Genomic DNA, 15,899 nt, shown 5'->3' on the forward strand with positions numbered 1-15,899 from the left:
ACAATTAATTGAAAAAAAGTGCTTTCAGATGATCTTGTGAATGTATTCACATGCTGTATGCGTGTGTAAATAGAGGTGTTGGTCATTAAAGACTGGATTACGACACCATACTTTGGAGCCAGAGATTCAAATAACCAAGAATAGGGACAGTGCTGAGAATTTAACACCATTCCTGTCCAACACCTGTCACACACTTCTCTGGCACACACACATGTACACAACATACTGTACACGTGTGTAAAATCACACTGGCCTCTGCTCATATTTATTTATGTATTAAGAAAGTGAATGAGAGAGAAAGGCCACAATAATCACTTGATGTGTTTGAAGATCATAAATTTGTCAGTGCAAGTGACTACAACTAACAGCTGAACCACTGTCAAATCTTCCCAAGCTGCCGTTCTCCCTTTATTGCTTTGTCTAATTCCTCAAGTGAACATTTTTTACTCTGTCACTCCTGATCTTTATCTTCATATTGGTTTCGCTATTTCCATTCTACACTCCTCTCACTCGCCACTGTATATATTTACCCTTCGATTCATCCCTGCATCTTGGCTTTCCTGAGTCCCTCTTCTCTTTCCCTTTATCCGTCTTCCTGTCATCAACAACGTCTCTGTATGTTCCGAGGGGCAAGTGTAGACCTAAAAGGGAATACGCTTGTCCTTTCTCTTTCCAGTACAACATCAGATGTCCCGTCAATCAAGCCACCAGCAGAAGATCACCATTGCATGAACAAATTTCTATCAAAATCCAAGTGCTTTGCTTTTTATGTGCACTGTTATCTTTCACACCTATCAGCTGGTTTACTGAGGTTTAGTTCACTTCTGGATGAAATTTTCCTGATAATTTACTCACCCACATGTCATCCAAGATGTTCATGTCTTTCTTTCTTCAGTCGAAAAGAAATGAAGGTTTTTGATGAAAATGTTCCAGGATTATTCTCCTTATAGTGGACTTCACTGGACTCCAAACGGTTAAAAGTCAAAATGACAGTTTCAGTTCAGCTTCAAAGGGCTTTAAATGATCCCAGACGAGGAATAAGGGTCTTATCTAGAGAAACAATGGGTAATTTTCTAAAAAAATACAAATGTATATGCTTTATATAAACAAATGTTCGCCTTTCAAGTGCTTCCGCTTTCCGTATTCTTCAAAAAGCTTACGCTGTATGTTTTATGCCTTCCTTATTCAACTTACGGAACGAACGCAACGCAACGCCAGTTTCAGTTCCAGTTCCGTAGGACATACAACGTAAGCTTTTTGAAGAATACGGAAGGCGATTATTTGTCTTTATAAAGCATAAACAGTTGTATTTTTGTAGAAAATGACAGATCGTTTCTCTAGATAAGACCCTTATTCCTCGTCTGGTATTGTTTAAAGCCCTTTGAAGCTGCACTGAAACTGTCTTTTTGACCTTCAACTGTTTGGAGACCATTGAAGTCCACTATAAGGAGAAAAATCCTGGAATGTTTTCATCAAAAACCTTCATTTCTTTTCGACTGAAGAAAGAAGGACATGAACATCTTGGATGACATGGGGGTGAGTAAATTATCAGGAAATTTTCATTCAGAAGTGAACTATATAACTATATATCCTTTAAGTGATTTGTAATTTTACTTTAGAACAATTTAAATTATAATATTTAAATTAATTTAACTTAACATTTAAATATGGCACAAATAGCACTGTTTTGTCACCCAAAATATTGAAATTAGTGGTCAAAAATTACATATATCCTTCAAAAATCAGGATCAGGGTGTATTATAAATGTTTATATCCAAATTATTTTGTAACTTTGAATATTAGAAAATCCACAAGTCCAGTGAATGAAGGAATGGTAAGAAATTTTTTTTTGCAGCAATGCGACCCGTGCTGCAACATGAGCACAGACATGCCAGCAGTACCGGGACACATTCTGTGCAATGACAGGGAGGGACATCAGAATCATGACACACGAGCACACCTGATAGGGCCCGGGTCAGAAAGGGGGCAAGGGGTCAGAGTTGAAAAGTCACAGAGTCAGTGGTGAAAAATATTTGTCGTGTGAAATGAATTAAATAACAGGACAGAAAGACAAATTAAACAAAACATGATGCATGAGGCCTGTGTGTAAACTTAACACTTGCTAAGAAATCTGCTGTACCCCTCATACTCTCAGCCTCACTGGAGCTGCGTCTGGAGCAAAAATCCAACAATTGGGTTGAGCTGCTGCTGGTCCACATCACTCAGATCTATTTATACAGGACACACACAACTGTGGCTCAATCTACAGTTACACAAGTACCAAAAGGACCACCAGCCCCCCACTGACACGGACAACAGGGTCTAGTACTGTAACACCTAAATAACAATAGTCGAAGTATGGAGAACAAGTCTTCACGCATATATTTCAGTGGGGAGTTTTTCTATCTCATTTTTATTTTTTATTTTAGTTAACGAAAACTATTTTAACTTTTATAGTTTTAATTAAAAACAACACAGATAGTAGCATGTTGTTTGTTTGCCAAATAGCATATAAAGTTCAAGTGAAGAGGTAATGAATGAAAACATTATTATTATTTATAATAAAACATTAAATAAATCCAACCAATAAAACTGAATTAATACATTAAGAATTTTTTAAAATTTATCATGTCATGTCGACTAAAGGCATGGATTTAGTTTTAGCTGACATGAGAATGATGTTGGGGTCTAAAGCAAATTATCTGCAAACCTGATTGAACTGACCATAATTTTTCACTTTCGTTGCTTTAAAATATGATGCCAAATGTCTTAGCCCACCCATACAATATCATTTTAAACAACTAAAGATCTCCACTACACAATATACAGAGGGAAAAGAAATATTAAATGCAAAAACTTGTTTGTTCTATTTATCCATTGCTTTACTTTACCTAAAACCAAAACAATCTCTGTACATTACTTTTCCTCTTATCACTGTGAAGCTGCTTTGAAACAATCTGTATTGTAAAAAGCGCTATATAAATGAAGATGACTTGACTCGACCTATGTTTACCCTAAATTTTCAGCTTTACAGAAGAGGAAAGAAAAAGAAGAAGAAAAGAAAAAGAATGGACATTAAATGGACTAAAAATCACATGTTGGTTACTTCCTGTCCCTGATTTGGTTTGGCAAAAAATATTTAACCAGTCATCCATCTCTGTCTATTCATCCAAACTATCTGTCAACAAGATAAAAGATCTATAAAAGTAAAACCCCCATTTATACCTTAACAGCCCTTCTTCCTACTTTCCTCTTTCTTTCCCTCTTTATGCACTCTTGCTAATTAACCCCTCCTCTGTCTGTTTTACAGCACATTTGCCATGTCTGAAGTGCCCTCACATACTTTTTCCATAACTGTTCATCCCAGGTGCTAATCCTCTCTGAGGATGGAGACTCGACAGTCTTCATATATTTTCAAAAGCACCCTCACATTATAGTTCTTGTAGAATGGATAGATATTTTAATCCCATACCACATAATTATAACGGAGCCCTGTTCATTTTTAATCCCCACAAGAAGCCAAGCCCTTGGTCAAACATATCAACATCCTAAAACCATTTCACTCATCCGACCCCCTCCACTCCCACTCCCACCACCACCATCCCAACACCACAACTCCCCATTCACAGTCTCCATCCTCCTGTTCCTGCATGTTCCAAAAACAGATCCCACTTTCAACCCCATTTTCAAGGCTGCTCACCCCAGCTGCAGTTGTCACCCAATTGCTCCAATCACACCTCTTCATCTCTCTTCCCAAGGCCATGCCCCTTCCCACCATATTTGTCTCATCTCAGCCAATAGGGAGCCTCCTCTGGGTGTGACCTGGGCGATGGTTTGCCTGGTGTCTTTATAAAACTCTACAGAGATGAGTGGAAGTTTGCACTTTCTGTCAGCCCTGCGCTCCAGAGGAAGGAGAGGAGAGAGAGAGAGAGAAAGAGAGAGAGGGGAGAGAGAGAGAGAATCAAGGGGCCATCTGTTTTGTCCCTATCCTACACTTTTAAAAAAGTGTTGGTGCGTACTCTCAATCTTTTCTCTTTTTTAATAAATAAAGGATTCATTAGTTTCTCAATGACCTATAAAAAGTGTTAAAACCGGACTTTTTCTGAGTGGAAATCCAACTTATCTACATCTTTGTGTTGTTTTTGTGAAGTCTCCCCTTTGAGCAGACAGGATGGAGAACGCACACACCAAGGAACCAGCAGAATGCCTGGCCTACTTCGGCGTGAGCGAGAGCACAGGCCTCGCTCCAGATCAGGTCAAGAAAAACCAAGCCAAGTACGGATTCAACGGTGAGGAAAGCATGGACAAGTGGATGGAAGCTTCTTAAAAATATGAATGGATGTTTGATTACAATGAAACAATGTTGGAATGTATTACCAGAACAGGCAATTTGGAAGGGGACAGGTAGCAAGAATTCCCAACTTAGTGTTGAGAACATATTTTGTGTAGAAAGATTAGTTGTGATTAGTCAGTTGAGAACAGACAACAAAATGGAGAAAAATATGAATGAGTAACACTGTATCTTAAGACTTATTTTTTAAAATCCAATTCAAATGCATTCAAAATCGAGAGAAGACATCCTTCTCCAGAAGTGTTTATTTTTCCTGAACTTTACATGCTGTATTTAGGAGAAATTAGAGCTCTCAGCCAAAGGCAAAATGACCCTGAACAGATGCACTGATCCTTGCTGCACAATAACATTAAGTTGCAAAAGCAAGATTAGAAGATAATGGAAAGAAAGAAGAAGAAAAAAACAGATCACATTAAAGATGAGAAAGCAAAAAAGTGACAGCTGGAAGCATTTTAGGCCTACAGGGACTTCAATTGAAGGTCAAACAGAAGGACAAATTGCTAGATGACTAATAGAATAGTTTTATATGTATGAGCTCAGCTAATTTCAAAATGAACCATATTATGAAATCATTTATGCTGTGTTATGGTGATTGTTAATGGGAAAGGTATTGATGGCTTATTCTAATGGTTCTGTTTCTAATCACCTCCTCCATTCATCTTGTCAACTGGACCAAATCAACCAATCACAGAGCTGCCCGCTGAAGAAGGTAAGTTTTCAGTTTAATGTTTTTATAGCTTTCTATGACAAGACCTAGACCTAGAATTGACAGCATGTCTGTATTTTACGCATACTGAAAATCAAACACTTTAAAAATATCCCTTTTGATTTATGCACTTCTCATTTCAGTCAGTTATACTTAAGTCATACAAAGATCATGCTTACTGATTGGTCATATTTATTGACTCATATATATATATAAATAAATAATCAAACATTACCTTCTGTCTCAGGTAAGAGCATCTGGGAGCTGGTGGTTGAGCAGTTTGAAGATCTGTTGGTCAGGATCCTGCTGTTGGCTGCCTGCATCTCTTTTGTAAGTAAATAGAAGCCGCATAACATCATAATGTAGTCTAAACCTTCAGAAACCTCACTTTCCTCAGGTAGTGCTTTGATATTTCACTAATTTCATAACCTGGGTTATGCTGACTTAGGTTAAGTCTACAGTCGCAGAGGTGTAACATTTTAATGAATGAACAGGGTTTCATTTATGGGTGCAGACGATGATTAATAATGTATAGGAGAAGGACAGGGACACATTTCCCACATTCCCATCCGTTGCTGTCAATCAAGTTAAGTAGTAACCCTTCAGCCCTGTGTATATAATGGGTAGACCATAATCCAGCTGTTTATCTGTGCCGGGTAGTATGTAACCCTTATGGCTGCATGAAACAACACCGCTAGCATGAGGTGCTAGGCATATTTTCGCAGTCTCAGATGCGCATGTGCCCTTGCGCTTGAAATCTGAGTACATTCCGTACTGATAATCAAACGGTGTCGGCACATAAAACTGCATTTCTCTCTTTCTTCCAAATCTGTTTTGGAATAAATGAAGCAGACAGCATTAGTTCTGCTGTTTTGTCCGGGCACATGACATCACAGCTGTCATTATGGCCTTAGAAGGCCAGGAAAGAAGCTTTGAAGAGAAGCAAGGACAGAGAAATAAAGGAGGAGAGAAAAAGAGAAAAGAGAGAGTGAGCGATTAAGAGGAAGAGAGTGTTATTTTAAGGTAGTCTTAAGCCAGCCCAAGAAACTGAATCCACCCACAAAGGTCAAAGATGGAAGGAATGAAAGACAGATCAGTGGAGAGACTGTAAAGGTGAAGCAGAGAAAGGCAGACAGCAGGTGCTAACGTGCCGTAAATTGAGTACTGCATGCGCACACGTGAGAATTACTGGAACAGGATCAGCTGTACACTTGAAGCATAACTCAATGTACAGATGAAGTGTTTGAGTGTGTGTGTGTGTGTGTGTGTGTGTGTGTGTGTGTGTGGAGGGGGGGGTGGGGGGGTCAGTTAACTGACCAAAACATTCAGAGGGTATGCACATACACATTCACTGGCTCTTTAATTTGACTCTAATGAGGTGGATAGTAGTTCTTAAATGTATTTCTTTCCTACCTCTTGTTTGGATCTTGGATGTCTTTCTCACACTCCTGCTCTCTCTGTTCATCAGGTACTGGCATGGTTTGAGGAAGGTGAGGAAACAGTCACTGCCTTCGTCGAGCCTTTTGTTATTCTCCTCATCCTTATCGCCAATGCTGTGGTTGGAGTATGGCAGGTGAATATGCACATCCATTTTACATTCCCCATACAGTGGCCCAAAAACGTATTTGGAAGCTAAAGGCAACCTCTATATACAAAATATATAACAAATGTCAAAATGTGTGTATTTATTTGTATGTGTATATATATATATATATATATATATATATATATATATATATATATATATATATATATATATATATATATATATATATATATATATATATATATATATATATATATATATATATATATATATATATATATACACATACAAATAAAGATATTAAAGAATACATTTTAAGCAAAAAATAAAAATAAAATAGACCCTTTTCACAGACTGTGATGACGTGTTTTAACGGTCATCAATATCGTAAATTTTTTTATACTTTCATAAAAAAAAAATGTATGTACATTTATAACACTATACATTGTATTATATTACCTTTGCATCATATTACAAAAATCTAGTTAACGCTGCTGTAAAGGTGTTTCTAATACAGCGGCTAGGGAAGTGATGGTAAAAATGACATCTTTCTCTTATGACTGATGTTCTCAATCGCTCTTTTTTTTTTCCTCTTTTTGAAAGTTGTGAAAACACAATTGTGGAGTTTTTCTTTTGCAATTTGTGCAAATGGAAACACAAAAATATATTTAATGAAGTCTCTCATTCACCATTATAAAAGTTAACCTAACTATGACGACTTCTGCTTCTGAGAAACCTGAAATGTGAAAAGGGTCTATAATAAAAATAATTGAAAATGATTAAAAACCAATCTTTATTTTTAGCCATTTTCACTGAGATGCCACTAGGTTTGATATTTTGTTATCTAATACAATGAAATTCATACATTTCAAGAGAAACTTAAGAGCCTAAAACTTTAGAACTCAAAGCGGTCTAAATGACATCAGAGGTTAAAGGTTAGGCACAGAAGTATTCACGCTAAGGGCATCAAGAACACAAATGACGACAAAGGTCTAATGGTAAAAATACTAGAGGCTGATCAGATTTCATCAAGGGTCCATTGAGCTGGCACAACAGTCATTTAGAAAGCATACACACCCTTGGAAGGAGAGAGCTGTCAAGGTGTAAAATCCTAAGGGGAGCAGGAGCTTATCTAGATGTTTGTTTTCACAGGAGCGCAATGCAGAGAGCGCCATTGAGGCTCTGAAGGAGTATGAGCCAGAAATGGGCAAAGTCTACCGCACTGACAGAAAGAGTGTACAGAGGATCAAAGCCAGAGAGATCGTTCCTGGAGACATTGTGGAAGTGTCAGGTATACCAATGGATCTGAACATCGGACAGATAGCACAGAACAATCCCATAATGCTCAAACACATCAGAATAGCTCAAATGTCTGAAAATGGAAATGCAGAGTAAGCAACACCTTCAAGCCAACTGTTACAATGTGTCAAGTAAAGAGACATGAGTAGAGGGGACAGGACTATATAGGACTCGTGCCCTTGAGAAAGTGTGAGCATCCTTTTAAGGCAATTACGGGGTGTGTGTGACAGCGGGAGGAAGAATATAGTGTAATGGGATCAGAAAAGACTGAAAGAACCCGCGAGAGCTCGGGCAAAGAAAAGTCCTGTATATAAATACCTCCTAGCACCTGTTCCTCTACTTGCCCTCTCTCGATCCCTAACCCCTTCTCTTTCCCTCTTCCACCTGTTCCTTCCTCATCACTCATTTTTCTCTCCAGGCCACTTGTTTACACTTCTGTGAAAGTCAACTTGTCCTTGCAATTCTTTTTCATTAATTTGCCTCTTGATCAGATCCACCTTTTGGATTGCTAATCTATCACCAAAAGATCTGCAAACATTATTAACAGTGACATCTTTAGACTAGATTAGGGGCCAGTCCTGCTCCTGGTGGGTCATTTTCCTGTGTGGATGTTTTTAATAACCCTAAAGACTTTGGCTAGCTTGTTCATTTGTGTTTTAGTAGGGTTGTAGCTAAACTCTGTAAGAAGGTGGACCTCCAAGAACAGGATTAGACAGTCCTGGATTAGAAAACATCATAAAGCATTATAAAAACTTTAATCAGATAGATATTCTAGAGAAGCTTTGAATATACATAATTCGGAAACTTTTATAATAAAATAATTTGAAATATCTAAACAAAACCCTGTCAAATTAAGAATAGGACAGCTGCGACACCTTAACCCCTAAAATTAAGTGTCACTCTACAGCCTTTCTATAATTTGTTAGTATTAGTTTTGAGCATGTATTGTTCTTCATTTATGCATGTTCTCAACTCTCAACCTTTTCTTTTGTAGTTGGTGACAAAGTCCCTGCTGATATCAGAATCACCGCCATCCGCTCCACAACCCTACGTGTGGACCAATCTATCCTTACTGGTTAGTCTCTGATTTACATTATCCATCCTCCCAATACTCGCAAAAACATTGCATATATCTTTGCCCTTCTCTGACCTCCTTTATCACTTTATTCTCAGGTGAGTCTGTAAGTGTGATTAAACACACAGAGTCCGTTCCTGACCCCAGGGCTGTCAACCAGGACAAGAAGAACATGCTTTTCTCTGTGAGTTTACCTTCATTCAGCCTTTTGTTGCTCATCTCCTCTGTCTCCAGCACTAATCCTGAAACATCTTCTCCTTCTCATTTTCCCAGGGCACTAACATCGCTGCTGGCAAGGCTATCGGAGTTGTGGTTGCCACCGGTGTCTCAACTGAGATCGGTAAGATCCGTGATCAGATGGCTGCCACAGAGCAAGAGAAGACCCCCTTGCAGCAGAAGCTGGATGAGTTTGGCGAGCAGCTCTCCAAAGTCATCTCCCTCATCTGTGTGGCTGTCTGGCTCATCAACATTGGCCACTTCAACGACCCCGTCCACGGCGGCTCCTGGATCCGTGGTGCTGTCTACTACTTCAAGATCGCTGTGGCTCTTGCCGTAGCCGCCATTCCCGAAGGTGAGAATACAGGAGTCAGGATACAAATCAGGGTACAACAGCGTGAAATCGAGAGGAAAATGCAGACATGAGTCAAGACTCACATTTTCAATGCAGACTTTGTAATTTGAGCAAATCCAACAGAGCGTGTTTGACTGTTTTCTTCTCCGACCAGGTCTGCCTGCTGTCATCACTACCTGCTTGGCTCTGGGAACCCGCCGCATGGCTAAGAAGAACGCCATCGTCCGTTCTCTTCCCTCTGTAGAGACTCTGGGCTGCACATCTGTCATTTGCTCAGACAAGACCGGCACCCTCACCACCAACCAGATGTGTGTTACAAAGGTTTGTGAGAGACAATGTCTTACTCCAAAAGCAATCACCAATATACCAGTCCTCTCACTACAACAACAAAACCCTTCTCCTTTACACACAGTTTTAAGCATCGTCATTCTCTTTGTATTTAGATGTTCGTCATTGAAAAGGTGGAGGGTGACTCTGTGACTCTTGACCAGTATGACATTTCTGGATCCAAGTACACACCAGAGGGAGAAGTGTAAGTGATTTTATATTTGTTAAGTGACACTCACACACCCACAAGACTCACAAGATTCTTCTTACTTTACCTTGCAGGACTAAGGGTGGACTTCCTGTGAAATGTGGCCAGTACGATGGCCTTGTTGAGCTGGCAACAATCTGCGCCTTGTGCAATGACTCTTCTCTGGACTACAATGAGGTAAACAAACCTTTATTCTGTCTCATCTGCTCTAAGCTCTTCAGTTGAGAAGCTATAACTGAGCCCTACTCTTTGTTTTACAGGCTAAAGGAATCTATGAGAAAGTGGGTGAGGCTACAGAGACTGCCCTGTGCTGCCTGGTTGAAAAGATGAATGTGTTCAACACTGAAGTCCGTGGTCTGTCCAAGGTTGAGAGAGCCAACACATGCTGCACTGTAAGTATCTCAGTCTCTTCAGAGACCAGTTCATGTTGGTCAGCTGCATTTCTGAGATGAAACTTTTAGTCCTAATTTCATGACTGAAATATCACAAGGATAGCTAAGATAGTGGTATTTATTTCTACACTCTTGAATTTATGGTTGGGTTTTTGTAATGGTTCAACTGTCAAATGTCATGTGCCAAGATTGAAATTCCATTAAATTCCATATCAGACATTATATCAATGTAGTTTGCTGCTCCTGGTTTCCTAGGTGATCAAACAGCTTATGAAGAAGGACTTTACTCTTGAGTTCTCCCGTGACAGGAAGTCCATGTCTGTCTATTGCTCCCCTGCAAAGGCCCCCAAGGCCCCTGTTGGAAACAAGATGTTTGTCAAGGTAAGATAGATCCTTAAAATTAACGAGTAACAATTAATACCATAAAAAGAATCTAAAACACCAAGCCGTTATTGTTGTAGGGTGCTCCTGAGGGTGTGATTGACAGATGTGCCTATGTGCGTGTTGGCACCACCCGTGTGCCCCTGACTGGCCCAGTTAAGGATAAGATCATGGCCGTGATCAAGGAATGGGGTACTGGCCGTGATACCCTGCGCTGCCTGGCTCTGGCAACCCGTGACAACCCTCTGAAACGGGAGGAAATGAACCTAGAGGACTCTACCAAGTTCGCTGAATACGAGGTATTTTTGTTAAAGAGAGATAAACATGGACATCATTTGTATTCCAACTAACATGATTTAACCACTCCATTTTTTTGCTTTCCTCACAGACTGATCTCACCTTTGTGGGTTGCGTTGGTATGTTGGATCCTCCTCGTAAAGAGGTTGTTGGATCTATTGAGCTGTGCAGGGCTGCTGGCATCCGTGTGATCATGATCACAGGTAAACCATGTTCAATTTTCTAATCAGTGCTGACATTTCTTAAAACAGCACTGGAACATGTTCATCTCAATTCACTGGTCTGTGTTTGCAGCAATCTAAGCAGACTGTTAGTTGCTCTGTGACATGACAAGTAATCCTGCTTTGGCTTTTTTGGAACTCTTCCTGCTAGTCATATTGTGTACAAAAGCACACTTGCTTGTGATGGTAACGTCACAAGTTAGCGGAAATTAGCATTCAGTCTCCCACAATGATACTTGACTGGGACAGAACAGGTTAAAATAATGCAGTAATCCTGAAAATTTCTATAATTCTCAACTTTTCTCCTTCCCAGGTGACAACAAGGGTACCGCTGTGGCTATCTGCCGCCGTATTGGCATCTTCGGTGATGATGAGGATGTGACAGGCCGTGCTTTCACTGGCCGTGAGTTTGATGACCTGCCATTGCACCAGCAGAGAGAAGCTGTGCGTAAGGCTTGCTGTTATGCACGTGTCGAGCCCTCCCACAAGAGCAAGATCGTTGAGTTCCTTCAAGGCTTTGATGAGATCACTGCCATGGTAAGTGAACTGAATGCAGCAAATGAAATAAGACAAAAGACCAAAGACCATCTTTGACCAGACAGGATCTTGGTCCGAAAATATCACTTCCTTAAGTTGAAGTAAGCCCTACCTGTGGACTGCAGAGTAGTTCAGAATCAACTTAACATTCTTGTGTTTTTTTACTATGAAATGAAGTCTTACCTTTTTAATATTCCCTACCCCCAAACTTACTTCAGACTGGTGATGGTGTGAACGATGCTCCTGCCCTGAAGAAGGCAGAGATTGGCATTGCCATGGGCTCTGGCACCGCTGTTGCCAAGTCAGCCTCTGAGATGGTCCTGGCCGACGACAACTTCTCCAGCATTGTGTCTGCTGTTGAGGAGGGCAGAGCCATTTACAACAACATGAAGCAGTTTATTCGCTACCTCATCTCCTCTAACGTCGGCGAGGTCGTCTGGTGGGTGACAACACACACATACACACCCATATATCTATTTACCTTCTGAAATCAGGTATAGGTTGATTCTAAACCTTATTTATTTTCTCCATCTTCTTCAGTATCTTCCTGACAGCTGCTCTTGGTCTTCCTGAGGCTCTGATCCCAGTTCAGCTTCTGTGGGTGAACCTGGTGACTGACGGTCTTCCAGCCACAGCTCTGGGCTTCAACCCCCCTGATTTGGACATCATGGGCAAAGCTCCCCGCTCCCCCAAAGAGCCCCTCATCTCTGGCTGGCTGTTCTTCAGATACCTGGCTATTGGAGGTATACTACTTACCATTCTTCTGATTTATACTTGATCCATTGTAGGTTCACCATGCATTCATTGCCATTGCATCTTCCCTGATTACTTCAGATTGCATTACATATTCTGTTCAATCTCTCACTCTCTCAGGTTATGTTGGTGCTGCAACTGTTGCTGCTGCTGGCTGGTGGTTCATCTACTGCGATGAAGGCCCCATGGTCTCCTTCTATCAGCTGGTGAGTCTAGCATTGTCTTAACTAATGCTATAGGCAGTGGTGTAGTACTCAAGGCAGAGTCCAGGACCATATTTTCTAAGACTAGTCAAGATCAGCTCTTTCAAGTCAAAGTGTAGGCCAAGTCCAAATTCCCCTAAAAATATGGTCTTGGACTTGAGCACTACAGCGCTGGCTAAAGGGATACAATAGCTGCTGCCTGATGTCTCTAAATGTTGAGAATAAAGCGATTGACCCTTCGCAAAGTCCCACCCCCTAAATTACTGTCGCTACGTCCGACAAGCTAAAGTGCTCTCACACCACACTTCATGTTCTCACGCAGTGAATAATACATCACGGATCAGAGAGGACACTGACAATGCGCCGACAGACAAGACAAAGGAGGATACTTTTGGTATTAGAGTCAAATTTTGTCATTTTTAAAAAGAAATTCAAATTATAAATACTGTTTTGTGCCTCTTTAATGTGTCGTGACAGATCGCTGTAGCACCTCGGTTCAAGTGATATGTAAACCGATCATCTTGTCCTAGTCATTGCATGAAATAAACATGAACGAACATCAGAATCAGTAGGTATGTTGTCTCAACTGCGGAAAGACGTCAATACCCCATTTTTCAAGTTCAAGTCCGCAGACATTAATCTACCAACTCTCAACACTGGTTTGTTTGTCGGACATTCTGCGTTCTGATTGGTCAAATAACCTGCCAATCAAACCCCCAGCGAAGGGTGAATTACTAACAATAAAAAGGTACATTTCACAATAAAATAATAATGCTGTACCTATTCTTTGTCCCCAGTCCCACTTCATGCAGTGCACTGCTGAGAACGAGGACTTTGCCGGCATTGACTGTGAAGTGTTTGAAGCCGCTCCACCCATGACAATGGCTCTGTCTGTGCTGGTCACCATTGAGATGTGCAACGCTCTGAACAGGTCAGAACTGACATACACCAAATCTGAATATCACAAAGCAGCTTGACATACATGTTTTTTTGTTTTGTTTTTTGCTCAATGTAACATACATTGTTGCACATTTTTGCAGCTTGTCCGAGAATCAGTCTCTGCTGCGTATGCCTCCATGGAGCAATGTGTGGTTGGTGGGAGCCATGACTCTCTCCATGTCTCTGCACTTCATGATCATCTATGTGGACCCTCTACCTGTAAGTACTGCATCCATGTAGTTTGCTAAATTTGGTTCAGTTTGTGTTTAGCAATATCTCAGACTAAAGGGTCTGCCACTAGGGGGCAACCAAAGACACATGTGCCCAGGGGCCTTAGGGGACTATGATCAGGCCTGGCCCATAGACACTTATATTTCCCCAGACAAACACAGCTTGATTCATTTGCAAGTGCATAAATTCTTTCATTGATTTTAAGTTTCAATCCAATTGCTTTTTATCATCCGTCATTTCTCATTCGCTAATCTCTGTCGTTTTCTCTATCAGATGATCTTTAAGCTAACCCATCTCAACTTGGACCAGTGGATCGTTGTACTGAAGCTTTCTTTCCCCGTCATCCTCATCGACGAGCTGCTCAAGTTTGTTGCTCGCAACTACCTGGAGCGTGAGTAACCATTTAACACACACAAAAACATGTTGACAAATTTAGATTTACAAAACATTAAAGAAATGATAAATACAATTTCATGTCTACAACTAGATATTGATAATTAAACTAAACTAAACACAGCATATTTAAAAAGTAACATACAAACACAAAACTAAATGTTAGTGAAAACAACTTCAACTTGCTATATGTAATAAACAACTGACTTACTAATTGAATATTAATAATACGCAGATATAAATTCCTTTGATAATTTATTAATTTCCCTTTTAAATTGTACTCTCCTATACTTATCTCTTGTCCTATTCCTCTCTGCACACCATTTCTTCCAGTGGTGTAAATATCCCTCCTCTTTACCCTTCTCCTTCTCTTTAACCAATCCCATTCAACCACTCTTTATCTCATTCCAGCCTAATCCTGTTCCCCTCCATATTCCTGTAACAAAGCAAGGTATCCCACAATCCTCTCTGTATGCGCCTGCCTGCGTCCCTGTGTCTGTTTGTGTATGGACAAATTGTGCTATGTTCTTTGGCTTGTTGATTGACATGTATATATTATACTGTCAGTCATGGACCTCTTCAGATCTGAATCAGTGAATGACTGTACAGTTATTCTCCATATAGCAATACATGCCATTGTAGATGCTTAATGTCTTAATGCTAAATTCATCATATGTGTAGTTTTGTCTGGTTAAAACAGTATAGATTCTGTTTAATTAAAGCAATTGGTTTAAAGGATATTTAAATATTGAATTATGACTGTAAAGACATTGGGGATTATGTGCTTCAAATCAATGCATCTAGATTATTTAAACTTTACAATAGTGTTGTGGAATAATCTTTAAGTCATATTGTCTCATAAAACTGATTTTCTTCAACAGAGAAAGATGAGAATCTAGTGTCTAAAAAGTGGGACTGAAAAAGAGAAGAAGAACTGAGAAAAACAGGACTCTAATGTGGAAAATTTGCCAGAAAACACTGTGAACCAGTGAAAATCACCCATAAAATGTTAAAACCTATAGAACAAAGGAACAAAAATATTTAAATAAAAAGTGTTATGTATATGTATTAAGACTTAATTTAATATATATATTGTTATGAACAGTATATTCCAATGAAAATGCTATTCTTAAAATAAAGATATGTATAAAAAAAACAAGTGTGGTCTGACACCATTTTTTAGTTTATTCTTAATTTTTCATATGTAATGCATTCAAATTTGTTACTAACATTGTGCTACATTAGCCCCATTCAAGCAGATTTAGTGTTTTATCATATATCATTAATATATCATTGATCTTCCACTGCTCATTGGCTCAGGCACCAGATACTGCATAATGAAATGATGGCTCTTTCCAGTAAAGTGACTTTGACCATGAACTGAATTCACAAATCATTATAGTAGGGTAGATAGTGCTATATTGGGGGGGTGGGGGTGTAATACACAAAAATTTATTCTTAAGTGATGA

General features: G+C 39.7%; 1 protein-coding gene across 2 annotated transcripts; it reads left to right on the plus strand.

Moving 5' to 3' along the window:
- The first annotated feature begins 3,892 nt into the window (after nucleotides 1-3,892).
- atp2a1 (ATPase sarcoplasmic/endoplasmic reticulum Ca2+ transporting 1) lies at nucleotides 3,893-15,504 on the plus strand. Of its 2 annotated transcripts, XM_067381834.1 has the most exons (25): nucleotides 3,893-4,011; nucleotides 4,151-4,289; nucleotides 5,043-5,060; nucleotides 5,305-5,387; nucleotides 6,526-6,630; nucleotides 7,756-7,894; nucleotides 8,897-8,977; nucleotides 9,076-9,161; nucleotides 9,251-9,548; nucleotides 9,703-9,869; nucleotides 9,992-10,080; nucleotides 10,158-10,260; nucleotides 10,344-10,475; nucleotides 10,731-10,856; nucleotides 10,937-11,155; nucleotides 11,245-11,356; nucleotides 11,688-11,911; nucleotides 12,130-12,350; nucleotides 12,452-12,654; nucleotides 12,785-12,870; nucleotides 13,665-13,798; nucleotides 13,908-14,025; nucleotides 14,311-14,428; nucleotides 14,842-14,881; nucleotides 15,312-15,470. In XM_067381834.1, exons 2-24 carry the CDS (start codon nucleotides 4,172-4,174, stop codon nucleotides 14,844-14,846), a joined length of 2,985 nt encoding a protein of 994 aa, XP_067237935.1. In that variant the 5' UTR covers nucleotides 3,893-4,011; nucleotides 4,151-4,171; the 3' UTR covers nucleotides 14,847-14,881; nucleotides 15,312-15,470. The 2 variants fall into 2 exon arrangements, with proteins under 2 accessions (XP_067237935.1, XP_067237934.1); XM_067381833.1 differs by lacking the exon at nucleotides 14,842-14,881 and having other exon boundaries at nucleotides 15,312-15,504.
- The last annotated feature ends 395 nt before the right edge of the window (nucleotides 15,505-15,899 follow it).

The sequence above is a fragment of the Chanodichthys erythropterus genome, chromosome 3, assembly GCF_024489055.1.
Source record: "Chanodichthys erythropterus isolate Z2021 chromosome 3, ASM2448905v1, whole genome shotgun sequence".
Lineage (NCBI taxonomy): Eukaryota > Metazoa > Chordata > Actinopteri > Cypriniformes > Xenocyprididae > Chanodichthys > Chanodichthys erythropterus.